This window comes from Amblyomma americanum, chromosome 11 (assembly GCF_052857255.1).
Source record: "Amblyomma americanum isolate KBUSLIRL-KWMA chromosome 11, ASM5285725v1, whole genome shotgun sequence".
NCBI classification, from domain to species: Eukaryota; Metazoa; Arthropoda; class Arachnida; order Ixodida; family Ixodidae; genus Amblyomma; species Amblyomma americanum.
In genome coordinates this window covers 29,978,490-29,996,978 of record NC_135507.1, presented here as the reverse complement: position 1 = coordinate 29,996,978, position 18,489 = coordinate 29,978,490, and the positions used below count along the sequence as shown (strand labels likewise).

Genomic DNA, 18,489 nt, shown 5'->3' with positions numbered 1-18,489 from the left:
TTAACGCCAAAGCACTACTTTTGACTTAAGGGTTGGTTGTCACTGCCCAATGGTCGCGCCGACTACCAGCTGACACCGAGCACACGTTCCCGAAGTTTGCTACAAGGGCCATAATCCCTAACAGCGAGTGAGTCTATACGTATTTATAACCTTATAAAGTTATCAGATACGGAGTCATAAAAAATTGAGCGCTTAATTCTAACGGAGCTTACGTCAAGTTTTCAGGTTATCTTCTATTGGTTCTAAGAACGACCTAATAAAATATTCCACCCAGCTCTTTACACAATTTATTAAATCGTTCTATTTTGGACTAGAGTTTTGGTTCCGGTTTCTGTAGGCTATGACATCGAATATCAGTACACAGGTGACATGCACTCGTAGAACAATGCCGCATTTGCTGCTCCGTTGTCCGCTTCGAACGCGCGTGACTTCTGGCCGTCTGTTATTAGCAGCAGACGACGATGCAGCAATTGTTTGGTTTGGTTGGTTTATGGGGGTTTAACTTCCCAAAGCGACTCAGGATATGAGAGACGCCGTAGTGAAGGGCTCCGACGACGATGCAGCAATTGTTTGGTTTGGTTGGTTTATGGGGGTTTAACGTCCCAAAGTGACTCAGGCTATGAGAGACGCCGTAGTGAAGGGCTCCGGAAATTTCGACCACCTGGGGTTCTTTTACGTGCACTGACATCGCACAGCACACGGGCCTCTAGAATTTCGCCTCCATCGAAATTCAACCGCCGCGGCCGGGATCGAACCCGCGTCTTTCGGGCCGGCAGCCGAGCGCCATAACCACTCAGCCACCGCGGCGGCTCGATGCAGCAATTGTGTCACTGTTCTATGAGCGCATGTCACCTGTGGCTTTTGCAGGTACTCAGCTTTGACGTCACACCCCGTGAGAAGGGAAACCGAAACTATATGAAAAACATGCTGTAAGGATTTATCTAAAGACCACTGGGCCACATCATGCATCTCCAGTTCTGCCTTCTTGAGACCCTGCGCCCCTTCAAGTACACATGGCGACTCGCCCGACGCTCTTCCGCACTACGGGCGGTAATGATTACGCGAGTAGTAATTTTATTGGTTGTGTCTCCTAAATTTTACGAGCTATACACACGATAAAAAAAGATCGGTGTAATGACGGATGGAACATCTTTTTTTTCTTGGGGAATCTATCTACCCTAAAATGCCCAAGATAAAAAACATCACAACGGCAAGAAAGAGGTCCAAATTGGTATCGCCGCAGGAGGCCAGCTTTACTATTGCACGATCAATCGTTACGTCAAGCCTGAAGACAAAAACACAACCGCTGTAGCACGAAATATAAATCCTTCAATATTCATGTTGTGGTGAATCCTTCGACCGGAAAAGAGCTTTTAGCTTCGAACAAAACTAGAAAATGATAGCCAGGAACCAAACTTCCCAGCTGCGATAAAGAAATGAAAAACTCGGGATGAAATTTATGGTGCGTTAAATCAATGAGGTGGGCTAGCTGGCGATGCAAATTGAGAAGAATTGCACAATTGAACTGAGAAGGATTGAGTGAGACTGTCTGTCCGTCTGCTCGAGTCTGTCTGTCCGAGTCTGTCTGTCCGAGTCTGTCTGTCCGAGTCTGTCTGTCCGAGTCTGTCTGTCCGAGTCTGTCTGTCCGAGTCTGTCTGTCCGAGTCTGTCTGTCCGAGTCTGTCTGTCCGAGTCTGTCTGTCTGTCCGAGTCTGTCTGTCTGTCCGAGTCTGTCTGTCTGTCCGAGTCTGTCTGTCTGTCCGAGTCTGTCTGTCTGTCCGAGTCTGTCAGTCTGTCCGAGTCTGTCAGTCTGTCCGAGTCTGTCAGTCTGTCAGCCGGTCTGCCTGAGTCTGTCTGTCGGTCTGTGAGTCTGTCTGTCGGTCTGTGAGTCTGTCTGTCGGTCTGTGAGTCTGTCTGTCGGTCTGCCTGAGTCTGTCTGTCGGTCTGCCTGAGTCTGTCTGTCGGTCTGCCTGAGTCTGTCTGTCGGTCGGTCTGCCTGAGTCTGTCTGTCGGTCGGTCTGCCTGAGTCTGTCTGTCGGTCTGCCTGAGTCTGTCTGTCGGTCTGCCTGAGTCTGTCTGTCGGTCTGCCTGAGTCTGTCTGCCGGTCTGCCTGAGTCTGTCTGTCGGTCTGCCTGAATCTGTCTGTCGGTCTGCCTGAGTCTGTCTGTCGGTCTGGCTAAATCTGTCTGTCTGCCTATGCTTGTTAACGTTCCACAAGTTCACAGTCTCTTTCAGCCAAGGGTCACCACACAACCACCCCAAAGGCGACACTCTAACGGTCTTCGGCTTTTACGTTCGCCGGCGGGGGCCCATGCGCAGAACGGGGACCCGCAGAGCAACGGCCAAACACACCGCCCCTCCTGTTCGCGCAGAGCACATACGGCCGCGCCGCTGATCCAGGAAGGAGAGCCGCGCTGTGCCCCCGGGCTACACGTCCGGACCGGGCACTTGCGCCGGCCGAGGAATGCGGCGGCACCTTCCCCCTTCTCCCTCTCTACCTCCGCACATCTTGCACGCACGCACACACGCCATGAGGAGCGCGTTCTGAAGGGTGCCTCAGGCACCGCAGCGGCATTCTGAGGGATGACGGAGCTATAGGCATTGGAACGACGTTCTGAGGGATGGTCCAGCTCCGAGCAGTTCAGCGGCGTGCTGTAGGATGACCGAGCCCTAGAAACTGTAGCGGCATTCTGAGGAATGCTCTATCCCCAGACACTGCAGCCGCGTTCTCAGGGATGGCCAAGACCCATGCATTGCAGTGGCGCTCTGAGCGATGACACCAACCTAGGCACATGCAGCGACGTTCTGAAGAATGACAGCCCTAGGCCCTACAGCAGCGTTCTGAACGATGACCCCACCCTAGGCACATGCAGCGGTGAACTGAAGAGCGACCCAGCTTTGTAGGCGTTCAAGCAGAGGGCGCTTCACCTGGTCCGGAGCGTGTGAGCCCTTCGGCAGCGAAAACGCGGCCTCTACTGGCACGATGCCCAACCCAATTGTGAATGTGGCAGCCACTGGAGCGCACACATGTAATGGAGCTGCTTGCCAAACAAGGCATTGCCAACTCGCCTTTGTCACGGTTGACGAACGTCAACTGCAGGCGAGGAGCGCGTCTTCATCGATAGCGTCTGTCTTCCAGTCGTGATATATTTGCTGCGTTTAGCGAGGGAGCCTTAAGGTCTGCGTGTGGCCTCAGAATGCTGTTAATTACCGTGTTTATACGGCTGCTGCTTTTCTTTCCCTCACGTGCACAGATATTTCACAGTTAGACGTAAGAACATAGTAGTGGCGTGTCTATGTCGGTAGAAGGCACCATGCTGCGTCTCAGCCGTATTGCGTAAGGTACGACGGTGCCGGTTTCCTTGTGGACGCCATTGCCGCAGCCGTCACAGAAGACCTTTGATTTGTTCTGTTGTACACAGCTATGAGAAACACTGTACACTATCTGAGACACGAGACACCTCGATCTGTATACGTACACCGACCCAAACTTGCAACGGCAAAGCAAGCTGCGTTCTGCCACCCTTGATGCTTACAGAGATCTGGACACCGAAGCTCTAATGCCAGCTCCCTCAAGGTGTATCGTCTGACGTCCGCGGCGTGTGACAAACGAAACGGCTCAGCGCCTCCCCGAGAAACACGCTGCCAACGGCCGGAACAAAGTCCACCCCCAAGACGAGCCCACGAACAGGTTGGAGACGGACCCTAGCGAGTGGAAACAGCTGCAAAGGTCCCGGCCAGCCGGGCCGTGTTTACAAACAGTCCGCCGCCAACGGATAGAATGTCGCGACTTGGCTTCCATCTCTGGCGAGCGCCAACAAAAAGATGCCATCCGGCGTTGCTAAACGAAACCCGTCCGCAGTGCCGAGTTTAGCGCCCTTCAAGAAAAAGCGCTGAGGTGCCAGTTAAGTGGAACAAAGACGTTCGATGACGAGATATTGGGTATAAGCTGCCTTCCTAGCGCTGGAGCTGAAGCAAGGTCGAATGCGTCGCCTGGGAAAAAGTCGAAATCATTGGCATCTCCTTTTGTTATATCTCGTTGTATAGCGCGGGGTTCCTGTCACGCCCGGTTTATAAACAGCTTGCTAAGCAGAAGCTGAAGTGCCGCGTACTACTCCTGCACCGCTTCCCCGTGTTCTGAACAGAAAAAAAAAAAAGGTCCGCTGTGACGATCGTCATGAGGCTATCCAGCTAAATACTAATTCGAAGTTCACCGCTGGAATAACCCACAATTAACCTACAGCTTCCAACATCTACTGATTTAGAGCATTAATTGCTACAGCTATAAACGTGAGGTATCCTGAGAGGACAGTTCTGTTCAGCAAGACCAAGCACACATTTAGGAAATATATATACGTACCATAGCTCAGTAATCATTACAGATATTCATCTACACCCGCTTGTTACGCAGTGACGTCTCAAACTCGATGACGTCTTTCCTTTCCGTTAGATTCGTTGACCAAACACACTGTAGGAGTTTTTTTTATAGCGATGTTTATTGTCTCAGGGCACAAAAAAGGTACGTAATTGTGGCTGAAAGAAGATGACGGCTAAATAAAAAAAGAATTGTCTGATCTAATGCAGCCGAGGAGTGAGCTATGAAGCTATGATGCAATCCCTGCCCCCAAGCGATATACGACGAAGGATAGTGCGGCGAGAGACCAGCTGTCGCCAGGTGCCGGAGTCTCGTCGACTTGTTGAACCCTGCTACAGCCTAGGACTTATGAAGTCTCCTTTTTGCACAGTATCCTAATCTCTCAAGGAGAATCATACAAGACTTTCTCTCCCTCACGGCCTCGGGAAGTGGTTCTGCACGAAGGCGGAGAGACGACGGAGAGATGAAGGCGAAGGGGGTACAGAAACAAAAACCGACTTCCTCGTAACATTTTTCGTTGGCGAAGGTAGCGAGGACAACAAATTTCTACCGATAATGTCCGTCACATATAAGCTGCTAAGTTCCGACTGAGGCCAACTGTTGTCGCCACAGAGGCGTTATGAGCTTAGGTATTCTCGGCTACGCTACATATGCTTTTTCAGCGCTTGTGTGAAGAGCACCACACGTGAGGAGGGTAAGTTGCGGGCCACAAAGGATTCCAGAAGCCAGCGAAGGAAAAGATTACGGTATTTTGAAAACAAAAAGCCCGTTTTGTCCAGAGCCGTAATCAAAGAACGCTGTAAGAGGTTAGGCAAGCCCCCGACAATAGAGGTGAGGCAGGAGACTCAAGGGCAGACCCCTAACAAGAGATATGAGACAGGAGACTGAATCCACCCACTAAAATAGATGGCAGCACTGTATTGATGAATGATTAAATCAAAAGTTTAAAGCAGCAGATGCTGAGAAGTGTTAATCTTTGGCTCAGCTGATTTCGATAAACGCTCCAGCTGCAAGTTCCCGCTTCAAATTTCCCGTCTTCCACCTATCCTGCACATTACAGACTTCAGCAGAAGCTCAACCGACGTCATAACTTCATGTTCGTTAATTTTGAAACCACGAAGGAAGCTTTAGAAATTGAACATCGCGGAAGAAATTTCAGAAAGAGACCAATTTATAATAATAATAATAATAATTGGTTTTGGGGGGAAAGGAAATGGCGCAGTATCTGTCTCATATCGTTGGACACCTGAACCGCGCCGTAAGGGAAGGAATAAAGGAGGGAGTGAAACAAGAAAGGAAGAAGAGGTGCCGTAGTGGAGGGCTCCGGAATAATTTCGACCACCTGGGGATCTTTAACGTGCACTGACATCGCACAGCACACGGGCGCCTTAGCGTTTTTCCTCCATTTATTGACGCGCTTCTATTTGGGCAAGAAAAATTCCAGCCAAGGAGCTCTTCCTTCGATTCTACGCAATTTATTCAAGGAAAAGTCCAATCAAGAAGCTCATTCTTCGATTCTACGCAATTTATTTCGGGCTGTGCATTGGCACGGATGAGAAAATAAAGATTCGAGAACCAGCATGACTCACGTATACGCGTATCGTATACACGGCTTCACGGACTGAGTGACTCGCGGTGGGAGAAAGAAAGGCAACCGTCTCCACGCCAAGTGATCAGCGGAGTGCGTGGTGTCTCGGCGATTGTCATCGGCGCTAACGAGCCCGGAAAAGCGTTCGTCCAGTGGCGCGGGACGCCGCCAGCAATAGAAAGGGGAAAGGAGAACGCACCGCCCGCCACATGGGACAAGTACATACGGTTGTCGGGAGACAATTTGCATATTTCACGCTCCCGCGGTTGTCGCACTCGACCGACCGAGTTCGTCGTGTCTGGACCTCAATGGAGGGAGCGTCTAGGAGAGACAAAAAGGTGGCACGGAATGCACTTTCGCTGGAGAGACCCGTACGGCCGCCGCCGAACTTGACGCTGACACTTTTCCGCCTCCTCTTGTTTATTTTTTTTTCGCGGCTGTCGCAGCTTCCTTAGACTTTCACTGCCAATGATTCAGCGTTCCAGTTGATGTCCACTGCGAAAATAACTGCGGGTGATTTTGCACAGGTCTGGCCCGCTGCTGTGGTTTCCGCCTATGGGATTGCGGAATTGGTTTGGTTTATGGGGGTTTAACGTCCCAAAGCGACTCAGGCTATGAGGGACGCCGTAGTGAAGGGCTCCGGAAATTTCGACCATCTGGGGTTCTTTAACGTGCACTGACATCGCACAGCACACTGGCCTCTAGAATTTCGCCTCCATCGAAATTCTACCCCCGCGGCCGGGATCGAACCCGCGTCTTTCGGGTCAGCAGCCGAGCGCCATAACCACTCAGCCACCGCGGCGGCTATTGCGGAATTGAATTGAAAATTGGTTGTTGGGGAAAGGAAACGGAGCAGTATATGTCCCACATCTCGGCGGACATCCGAACCACGCCGTAAGGGAAGGGATAAAGGAGGATAAAGGAGGACAAAGGAGAAGGAATAAATAAATGGGCTTGGGCAGGGCATGTAATGCGAAGGCAAGATAACCGCTGGTCCTTAAGGGTAACGGAGTGGATTCCAAGAGAAAGTAACCGTAGCAGGGGGCGCCAAAAGATTAGGTGGGCGGATGAGATTAAGAAGTTTGCAAGCAAAGGGTGGATGCAGCTGGCAAAGGATAGGGTTAATTGGAGAGACATGGGAGAGGCCTTTGCCCTGCAGTGGGTGTAGTAAGGCTGATGATGATGTTGATGATGATGATGATGATGATGAAAGGAGGGACTGGGAGAATAAAGGAAGAAAGAGGTGCCGTAGTGGAGGGCTCCTGAATAATTTCGACCACCTGGGTATCTTTAACGTGCACTGAGATCGCACAGCAGACGGGCGCATTTGCGTTTCGCCTCCATCGAAACGCGGCCGGGTTCGAACCCGGGAACTCAGTATCAGTAGCCGAGCGCCCTAAGCACTGAGCCACCGCGGCGGGTCTGGGGTTGCGGGCCAGAGAAGTTTTCTAAGGCGCCAGACTTTCCGCAGCCGTTTCACGTGGAGTATTTTACACACCGCTAAGAAATGCGATACTTTTTGAGGCTTCAAAAGCGACGACTTACAGGCACAAGAGCAACGCTGTTTGTCTGGTACATTTGAGAAAGATTGAAAGTAACCTGGTTATATGATTGCTATCGTCAATATCGTTATTGACACTGATTTTTTGTTTGTTGCTTTGGCATATTTCCACAACATATTATTGTTGCCATCGTCATTGCTGATGATAACGATAATTTCCAGACCCCTTGGATTGAACTTCAATAAGAAATATGAATTTAACGCCGTAAGAATAAAATAAATAGTAACACTTAAGTGAATTGCCACAACCTTCCATATTTGCTGCACACCTGCGCTCTGAACCTTTCGGGAGTTCTCAGGTCAGTCTTGAAGGCTGCTACACGTGTTGGTGTGTTTAGCCCATGCTGACATAGACCGGTAGCCAGCGCATGCATGGACGACCTAATCAGCGCACGCTACTTGGGACCAGACCCGGTGTATAGGTAAGGATTCCAAACATATGTTGGCGCAAAATAAACAATACGTCATAACCGTAAGTGTTTGGAGTGCTTTAACTTTCGCATAAATCACCAGATTCATTATATGAGACCGTCAAAAATAAACTACGTGAAAGTCGTGCGATTAGATGCACGGGACGATGACCGGGTCTCTAAAGTTACCTGTCAACATCAACACGTCACGAGTGGGGTTACTTTAGCACGCTATATGAGCCGTCACGTATTGAACACATGGCTGGCTGCTTGCTCGAGTGTGACTGACGCGAAACACATTCGCTGAAGAGGAGCAGCTTAGAGATGGAACTTGCACGTGTTGCTAAACTATTCATGAATTCATGACTAAGCCATTCCGGACTTTGCGACGTGGTCACGTGGGTTTTTGTCAACATCATTAGGATATCTAAGCAGGTATTTTCGTACATCGAAGCACTGCACATCGACAGCCTGTGGTCTGCTCGTGCCTGAGTGAACAGTCAGTGATCCGACTCGATGAGTTCTTCGTACTCAGTATGACGAACACAGGATGCTTGAACGAGCACTGAAAAAACATGGCTAACTTCACGTCATACTCAATCGCACCTTGCGCTGGCCGCGGAGGCAGAGAGAGGGGAGGGGGAAGGGTGCTCAAAGGGTGGTCACCTGATAAAGAAGCCAGTGAATCGAATTGTTTTTTTTTTCTCACGCACACCTTTCTAAGTTATGCTGCCTATATTCTGTCTCTTACATGAGGCTTGAGACTGACTTGGTGTGACCTCTTGTCGCTACGTGACCTATTTTTATGGCCACACCTATAAAATAGGCCTCACATCTGATATGACTAACATTTTAATTCAAATGTTCTCCGTTACCACCAATAAGAGTTCAAAACTTTGAACGCAAAATAACACTTCGGTATAGATTCTCTTTAGAGACACATTTACAGTTCCGAACGCAATTACAAAGTTCACCTAACACCCACATTGTCAGTGCCGAACAAAACTTCATTCACTTCTCTCTGCGCAGGATCATATAAAAGCCGACGGCGTTTCAGCAAATAACGCCGAATATCCAAACTCCCTGCCCGACCGCGGCGGCTGCGTTTTTATGGAGGAAAAACGCTAAGGCGCCCGTGTGCTGTGCGATGTCAGTGCACGTTAAAGATCCCCAGGTGGTCGACAATATTCCGGAGCCCTCCACTAAGGCACCTCATCTTCCTTCTTTTACTCCCTCTTTTATATCTTCCCTTACGGCGCGGTTCAGGTGTCCAACGATATATGATACAGATACTGCGCCATTTCCTTTCCCCAAACACCAATTATTATTATTATTATTATTTATTATTATTATTATTATTATTATTATTATTAACTCCCTGTGCCTGGCCTGTAGGAAGACATTTGGTAGTCAAGGTAAGTGAAATTAAGTTCAGCCTAACAGCCTCGTCTATAGTCTGGTGATCTCTCACGAACAAAGGTGGTTTGTAGCGAGAATTCATGAAGGATTTTCGTGAGATCTGTTCTAAATCGATACGTGTGTTCAAAAAATTATCAACTGAAGAAATATTTCCAAGCAGTAAGTTGTGAGCACTGAGATGTTCCGCGCTAATGCATAAGGCACGTTTTGCAACGTTGTTCCGTGGGCAGTTTGCTGCGCGCGTTGCGTGGCATGTCGCAACAAAAACTAAAGAAAAACAAACTGCGCAAGGAGGATTTTCTAAATTTTGCCAGTGTTGTGAAGGTGCTCTTTCCGTCTTCTTGTGTTCTTCCTGTGTGTCTTTTATGTGTGCGCAACTCGTCTTGCGAACAACCCCTTCCCAGTATAAGCCACCCCCCAAGCAAATCTAATCATAACCCCCCCCCCCCCCCATCCCCGGCTCTCTACCTCTAGCAACTGTTTGCCTTCACTTTGATTCCAATCTATTAACCTAACAGCCCATCAGTTGCTGGTTCTCTGTACTGAATACAACTAGATCTGGCGCGAAAGCCGATGATTCCGTTAATATGTGCCGAGAGTACAGAGTTTGTTCTGCAATCCGTACTACTTTCTTTTTGTTCCTCAACTGCGTCCATTTCAATCTCCTTTAAACAGTCCGCTACACTGTCCTCAGCGTGACGTCACAACGCTTCGCTAGCCTCCAAGTTTTGCCTCAAAAGTAAATGCATGCAGACGCGATATCAATGAGTGCGGCCTTCAGTGTTTTATGGCACAAGCGGAACTGGCTCGAAATAAGCCACGAAGTTCGCGGTTGCATTCGAAAAATAACGGGATACCGCACCGTGCAACTTAACCGACCGGGCTCCTCACTTTCCAGCGCATATGGGGAAACCGAAGGTGACATTATAATGGCACAGTCACTGCTGCCAAATGGCGGCTGGCGGCGCCCACCAGGTATACCGCTAACTTGGAACGCGCTAGCATCGGGAGAACCGATTTGTCGCCAACTCTCTCTTCTCATGACACTCTTTCTTTCCTGTTGGTAAATTTAGGATGCAAACAGCGCATTCATCTGGGCGATCTGGATTCCCTGAACGAGCGAAGGAGCACAAAATCCGCCTCGACCAATAAGAATTCGGGATTTAAATCCAACTCTCTCATCGAAGAACGCTTTTCAGTACGCGGAGCAAGAAAGCGTCCTCTGGAATGTCGATTTCAATACGGGAAAAAGTCGGTAGCCTAAAAGTCATTTGAATCTGTATTTCAGAAAGAGTAAATTTCGATAGAGTCCTTTTTTTTTTAAGTTTTAAAGCAACGGTTAAGAAGGAAACGATACGAAGCCGCCACCTCCCTAGTTTATGTGTATGGGGGTTTAACGTCCCAAAGCGACTCAGGCTATGAGAGACGCCGTAGTGGAGGGCTCCGGAAAGTTCGACCACCTGGGGTCTTTTAACGTGCACTGACATCGCACAGTACACGGGCCTCTAGAATTTCGCCGCCATCGAAATTCGACCGCCGCGGCCGGGATCGAACTCGCGCCTTTCGGGCCAGCAGCCGAGCGCCATAACCGCTCAGCCACCGCGGCGGCTACCTTCCTGGTTAGAAAGGGGGACACTCTTACCGCTCATCCATGCATCCGAAACACTGTTTAAACGGTCACTGCGAATAAATCCACCCAGTTCCTGATCTCGGTAAAAAAATATGTAGTTTGGCACTTCGGAAGTATACGCTGTTTCTTGGCAGGATGAAAGACGAATGTATTGCTAAGAAAATGGAATTTCAGAACGCAAATTTTCTTTCTCGCCACTTGATTGAGACTCGTGACGTAAAGATCGAAAAGAACTCCATGATCACCGTTTTCTCGAAGTGATTAGCGGTGTATATAGATTAGCCTCAGACATCATAGCTCACCGCAGTTTGCTTGTGAAAACGGCCGATGGTGGCGACACCTGTTTTTCGATTTTTTTTTTTACCCTTTATAGATTTAAAGGTTCCGTTTTACGGGTATAGTAGTCTGTCATTAGAGCGCGGTATACCTCAAATTTACATTGGTCAGACAGGACGGTGTATTAACACACGTCTGAGAGTACATCTAAACTCGTTAGATTCTAACCGCTCCACGAATTTAGTTGATCATTTCCGAGAGTGTAAATCATGTTTTCCTGCCTTGTATTACAGTGACATATTGTACAAACACCCCGATCAATTGACCAGAGAAATCGTAGAAGCATACAAGATGAGAAAGAAATCAAGATTGTGCGTCAGCAAACCATCCCTGCTCCTGCGTGACAGTGAGGTTGCCTATCTTGACCCAACATAGTGCACGTGCCTTGTGGTTTTAATGCTTGGTTGTTGCCAGTTCGCTTATATTGGCCTGTTTGTTGTGATTAAACTTTAGTTGAGAGTCAGCGCTTGTCCTGTGTTTTCTACCCTTGAAGTCCCCGTTTTCCGCGCTGTTATTTTTCAAATACCTAAAGACACAGGCCAACTTCAGCTCATTCTCGGTGCTAGAGTCGCTTATCAGTTCCAGAGGATGGTGGTAGCTTATACGGATAAGGGCGATGCTCTCATTCTCAGCGTCATCATCAGCTCAACTACGTCCGCTGTAGGTCAAAGGCCCCTCATATATCCTTCTTATTAACCCTGTCCAGTGCCAGCTGCGACAGCCTTATCCCCGTCTACTTCCTAGTTTCATCCGCCACCTAACTTTCTGCCACCCTATGCTACTCACTTGGAATCCACTGCGTTATTATTAAGGACCATCAGTTATCCTGCCTTCGCATTACATGCCCTGTTTACGCCCGTTTCTTGTTCTTGATTTCGACTAGGATATCGTTAATTCGGGCTTGTTCCCTCACCCACTTTATTCTCTTCCAGTCTGTTAGCGTTAAGCCAGTCATCTTCATTTCCATTGCTCGCTGCGCTGTCCTGAGTTGATGCTAAACCCTTTTCGTTAGCTCCCAATTTTCTGCCCCATCGGCGAGCACCGGTAATACACAGCCATTACATACTTTCCTCTCGAGGCAAGGGCGGTGCTATACGCAAGTACAAACATTCGGTATTTGCCAGCGGCTTTTGGATCTTTTTTTTTGTTTGGTTTGTTTCAGTCAAACAGATCCGGGGGGAAAATGTGCGACCGGCCGAGACCACACTGGTCGCCGGGGCAGCTAGCCACACGAGCTTCAGTTATGACTCCGCGTCGACCCAATGGAGCAGAACACCCTCGTGTGCGCGCACCTCGTCTGGACCCACATCTTTTTACCTCCCGCGCCGACGCGCGCGCTGTAAGCGGGGGAAGACCGTATTGGCCCTATTACGCTCCGATGACGGCGCTTTAAAGACCGCGCGACCGAGCACTGCAGCTGGATAACGGAGACCGCGAGGCGCCGTAAAATCGATGTCCGCGCTCAGTAGTTTGAAAGGCTGGGACGTACGCTCAAATTTCCTTTCTTTCTTTCTTTCTTTCTTTCTTTCTTTCTTTTTCTTTCTTTCTTTCTTGCGATTATTAAGAACCTGTAGGCCCTTATACAGGCCTCGTCGCGTACTAACCAGAATCCTTTTTGCCTCGAGCTTAACACCGGTTTTCTTGTCTGAACGCATGAGGAAACGAGGTCTAACGACATCTAAATGTCCCCATTACTGCTTCACCGGTTTCGGTTGCGTTGCGTTCGGTAGAGAAATTCGCCTCTAGCCAAGATGAAAGTTTAGAGTCATAAATTAAAAAAGAAGTGATACTGCAGTGAAAGTAGCGTAACTGTCCTGCTTGCATGGAACTCTCAACCGCACCACGAAGAGAGCGTTGAAAGAAGCGGGGGGGGGGGGGGGGGGGGGGGGCGCACAGCCTAGAGGGTGCGCGCGTGGGTTTGCAACACACCCTGAGAGCCTGAACCCTGCACACGTGTGTTCCTCTAGGGATAAATGTCTGAACAAAGTGGGATCATATTTCTCTCACTGAGCTAAGGTGTTTACTGATGATGAGTGAACCGTTCTGCGACCGCGGCTATCACGACACCACTTTCTGTGGCGAACACAGAGACCGCACAACCAGAGCGCACGTGCTAGAGCTATCGACAGCGCTTGCGGCCGGAGCAGGGGAAAATAAATGTGAAGAAAAAGACAGCTGATAACAGTGAAAGCGATCACTCCCGCCAGCGCTAAATAATAACAAAGTTGGTGACAGACCAGTCCTTACGACGACTGCATCTCTCGCGGATGCCTCTGCCGCAAGGGAGGGTAAAAGGGGTACGATGAACTGGGTATACGCGATTGCCGACAAAGCCGCCTGAAAGCAGTGACTTTTTTTTCTCTTATTCAGCTGTGCTCGAATGCGAGCTGGTTGGCGCCCAAGCATGCCCTTCCTCCTGCCGTTCTCGAAAAGGCGAAAGTGAAACACGTTGCTGCGCTAGATGCCGTTATCGGAAGGAAAAGCGCCCTTGAAATGGGTTCTCGCTCGGTGGACGGTCTGAGCCAGGTCGGCATCAGCCGTCGTAGCGCTCGCGTTCGATTTGGCCCAAGACGACAGCACGCGACCAGCGCGCGCAAGAGCTGGCCAGATTCCGCCTAAATTTACATATCACAGACTTAGAGTGTTCATAACTAAAGATAACGCAGTGGCCGCAAACTTCTATGCACAACCTGTTCACATTTTTGCTACCAGTGATGAGAGTCAGTATGGTAACTCATTTCTGATAGCTCACCCTGATTATGAGGACCAACCACAGGTTTGTTCATGGTTCATGGGTGTTTAACGTCCCAAAGCGACTCAGGCTATGAGGGACGCCGTAGTGAAGGGCTCCGGGAATTTCGACCACCTGGGGTTCATTAACGTGCACTGACATCGCACAGTACACGGGCCTCTAGAAGTTCGCCTTCGTCGAAATTCAACCACCGCGGCCGGGATCGAACCCGCGTTTCTCGGGTCAGCAGCCGAGCGCCATAACTACTGAGCCACCGCGACAGCCCCATCAAATAAAAGGTTTATGGTTTATGGGGGTCTAACGTCCCAAAGCGACTCAGGCTATGAGAGACACCGTAGTGAAGGGCTCCGGGAATCTCGACCACCTGGGGTTCTTCAACGTGCACTGACATCGCACAGTACACGGGCCTCTAGAATTTCGCCTCCATCGAAATTCGACCGCGGCGGCCGGGATCGAACCCGCGTCTTTCGGGTCAGCAGTCGAGCGCCATAACCCCTCAGCCACCGCGGCGGCTCATCAAATGAAAGGACGCGATAGTGTAGCAACACCGACCTTTTTCAGAATCGCGTGACTAACCGGCACCACGATGCTCGCTGTTATTACGATGAAACGTTCAGAAACCTACACACAACATTCCTGAACCATTTTCGAGACGAATGCCACCAGAAGTACAAACATTCGTTTTAAACAGATATAAAAGCTTGCTGAAGAAGCGAGTCTAATTATGAAAGTCGCTTAGCGGCGCAAATATTTCGATACTAAAATGACTGCGCTGGCAAGAGCCTTCGCACAACTACGACGGCACTACACCTTGCGACTGTGCAGGCTGAACAAAGTGAATTTCTTCTGTGTATAGTCATTTTTCTTTTCTACCTGATCATTGATAGTGTACTTCTTCATTTGTGCTGAAATCCCCTGCCTCGGCATGGCTTGGTGGTTGTGGAGTCTTGCTTTGAAGAGCACAAGTTGGGAGATACGATCCTGGCCGCAACGGTTGCATTTTTACGTAGTTGATATGGAAAAACGCCCCTGTCTACAAATGGTAATGAACCTCCGGAGGTCTAAATTAATCCGGAACGTTTGCTCCGACACTAAAAATCCATTGTCACATTATTACAGCGGCTCAACTATAAATTAAGCACAAGAAAAACAATCTGGCCGCCACAAAATGCGGAACTATGAGTCAGGGTTTACGATTCCGTGTCGAACGTCCCATATCACACGCCAACGCAGGACCTGTGGCCCGCCGATATCGCCAAGGTCGCCCGCTCACTGTGATAAGAGATTGACGGAATGAAACAGGGGCTGCAGATAGCGTGAAAAGGAGGAACTTCCCGGTTAGGCTGCGCACAGGGCTTGCGCCCATCGTCAATTAAGTGGCTTAGTTCCGTGCTCTATTGCAACAAGCGATGGTAATATCCTAATGTTTTCGTATACTGCTCGAGCTAAATATAACGAGAGTGTTCCGTGTGACCCGATCATTTTACCTGCAAGCTTTCTGCCTAATTTTCGGCCGTGTGAAATCATAATGACGGTTCACGAATGGTTCGGCGAAAGGACGACTGATGTTAACGGAGCTGCCCTTTAGATTTTCTTTGCACATTAGTCATCTGCAAGCAGACGAAATATTCGCGACGAAAAGAAACGGTTACGAAAGAACGCGGTATCTGATAGTTACCACGAAAGACAAAGAAAATTTGGAATATTACTTTGCTATACCAAGTCAGGAAACATTAACCTAATGCAAATAAGCGACAAAATCCGTTCATCTGAGTGACCTCTCTGGATGTGGCTTCTATAACCCTTTAAGTATCATCTGCTTAAGAAGGTTTCATCTAAAGCAATGCTATACTTGATGAGAATATGCCGTTCGCGTGGCGTGTTCGACGAATACACGAGTATAGGAAAAGGAAGCTTTTCAGTCAGCGTTATAAGATGCACTGTATATATTAATAAACAAAATTCACAAGCGCGCGGCTGTTCACGACATTCCCAAAGACTATAGCTCTTAACGCAGTGTGGGTTACATAGCGCTGGACGGTCTCCAGGGCTGAAAGTTGTAGTTAGCAACTTGACTGGTTACACTTGTTGTGCAGCCCGCCCTTTGCCGGACTGCACACTATCCCAAACCGCAGATTCATCATCGCATGTGCACCTACTCCCGAAGGCATCTGAAGTAACAAGGACAACAGAACAGGCACATGGGATAGGCTTCCGTTGGGTTCCGTGAGGCCCGTAGCGGTCCATTCGTTCTCCAAAGGGGGTAGTGATCTGCATGCCATCCGGCTCGATAAATGCCATTTCATCATCGCGAACGGCGCAGGGTGAAAACGGGTTGAGCAACCGCCGCGGGCACGATTCGACGACCCAAAGTGCGAACGCCCCACGTGACGCTGCGGCGGCCAGTTCGCTTCGGCCACAGCGGCCGTGCTTGCAAGAGGGGGAGCACTTCCGGACAGCGCCGCGGAGCTGGTCAAGGTCACAGTTCTAAGAAAAAGAGCGCGCGCCGGCGCGGCCTGTCATCACGCCGCGATGCACTCGGAAAGATATTGCATCCCCCAACATGAATAGGAATGATCGACCGGCCAAGCTTCTTGTCGGCCCAAATGATATGACGCGACTTAAAGGGGGACTGCTATCTGCACTGCTATCTGGACGAGGTCCGACGTATTTTGGCGCAGTCTGGCTCCGTCATCATCCGAATAACTGCGCAGTCCCTTCTAAGCTACCAAAACGAGTGTTTTCGAGCGATTACGGGTAAACGCACATGACAGTTTCCGCGCCAAATGTTTCACCATTGCTGTCTGGGCGTGGACACCCATCGCCCTACCGTGCAAAGGCCAACGTCGTACACTAACGGTCCTTTACAGCTATGCTCTTTGCTGCAATTAATGGCGTTCACAAGAACGTGAACAGGTGCCCTTTAAGAAATCGCGCTTGGCTGGGGTGAAACCGACCGCTGCAAACTACAATTCCTCCTGCATCGCCTTGTCTCGAAGCATGAATGATCCCCGACCTTTCTGTTCAGTTGTATTTCACAAGCGCTTAGCTCGATTATATCTCTCCCTATGATGCCTGCGCGACACTCAAGGAGCGTGTGACGACCGGTTTGCAGCCTGCAAGCCGATGCGAAACCAACTCCTCGGAACCTGACAGCTTAGTGCTTTCTATTATAGCCCTGAGCGATGCCAAGACACGGATGCGCCACCTCCGCGTGCTATCGGGCACCCGAATCGCCGGGTCAGCCGGGTTTTACGTTGCGTCCACCTGTTGAGCTATCCTCAGTCTCCGTGAAGAACCGTGTAGACCGAAGACTGCTTACGCCTGTAGCCACAAGTGAAAGTTCACGGAGCGGGGCAGGACGAGGCCGCATGTGATCAAACCAGCAGGGGTACAGCAGCAAACGCTCTTGGAGCGGATTAAAGCAACAGAGTAACGAGGTGAAAGTGCGATAAGGATCACCACTCACCAGGTAGTCGTCCATGTTTCGCTCGTAGGTGATCTTCCCGCGGTGCACCTTGGTGGCGTTAAGTGCGTGCGTGATGTGAAGGGCGCTGGCGTCGAAGCGGCCCGCCTTGTTCACGGCGTGCTTGTACTCCTGTTCATGGTGGTGATGGTGGTTCCTGGTCAGCGCCGACTTGATGCCCAGGGCGTCGGCGTCGAAGGTGCCCTTGCCGGAGCCGCGGATCTGGTCGTTGACCAGGTTGTTGGTCCGGGGCACGCTGAGGGCCGCCTTGATGCCCACAGACATGCCGTCCAGGTGGCCCGGGCCGGTCTTGGGCACGTGGTTCTGACAGTAGACTTCCTTGTCCTCCTGGCTCTGCTGGTTGTTGAAGTACGTCTTCAGCGTCAGCTTGGTGCCGCACACCAGGCACTTGAAGCAGCCCTGGTGGTAGAAGGTGAAGTCCTTGAGCGGTCCGACTTTGTCCACCTGGTACACCGTCTGGCCGCACCGCAGGCAGGTGTTCTCGTAGGAATTCATGGTTGCAGCTCGGTCAGACACTCCCCTCCAGCGGGGGGAGTACACACGCGCTCCTGGCGGCACAACACCGGGGTGCGTGCAGAAACGCGCGAGAACAATCACTCGTGGAGACGCACAGGCCGGCCACGGGTCGACGGCGGCAGCATCCTTGGACGGCGAGTACGAAAAACCGAAAGGGAGCCGCTTCACGTCCGCGTTTTGCGAGCCGAGCGGCCTAGGCGGCCATATTGCCAAACCTGTTCGCCGCCGCTTTCTCGGGCCGACGCACTGGCGTGTGTGCCGCGAGCACGACGAGAGCTGGCCGCCGCTGCCTCCGCCGCTACTGCTGCGCTTGGCTCGCCGCTTCGCTCGCACACCCCTCGCCGCAGCAGCGGTTGCCTCCTCCGGCCAGCCGCCCCGCAGCCGGAATGATTACCGCTGACGTCACGGCCTCTTTC

General features: G+C 50.4%; 1 protein-coding gene across 1 annotated transcript in view; it reads right to left on the bottom strand.

Moving 5' to 3' along the window:
* Hil (peptidase hillarin) overlaps window positions 1–18,489 on the bottom strand; it is a 99,113-nt gene extending 80,624 nt beyond the window's left edge. The window contains exon 1 of the mRNA XM_077644430.1: window positions 17,540–18,489. Coding sequence (XP_077500556.1) covers window positions 17,540–18,052 — 513 coding nt within the window. The 5' untranslated portion in view covers window positions 18,053–18,489. The remainder of the gene's footprint in view (window positions 1–17,539) is intronic.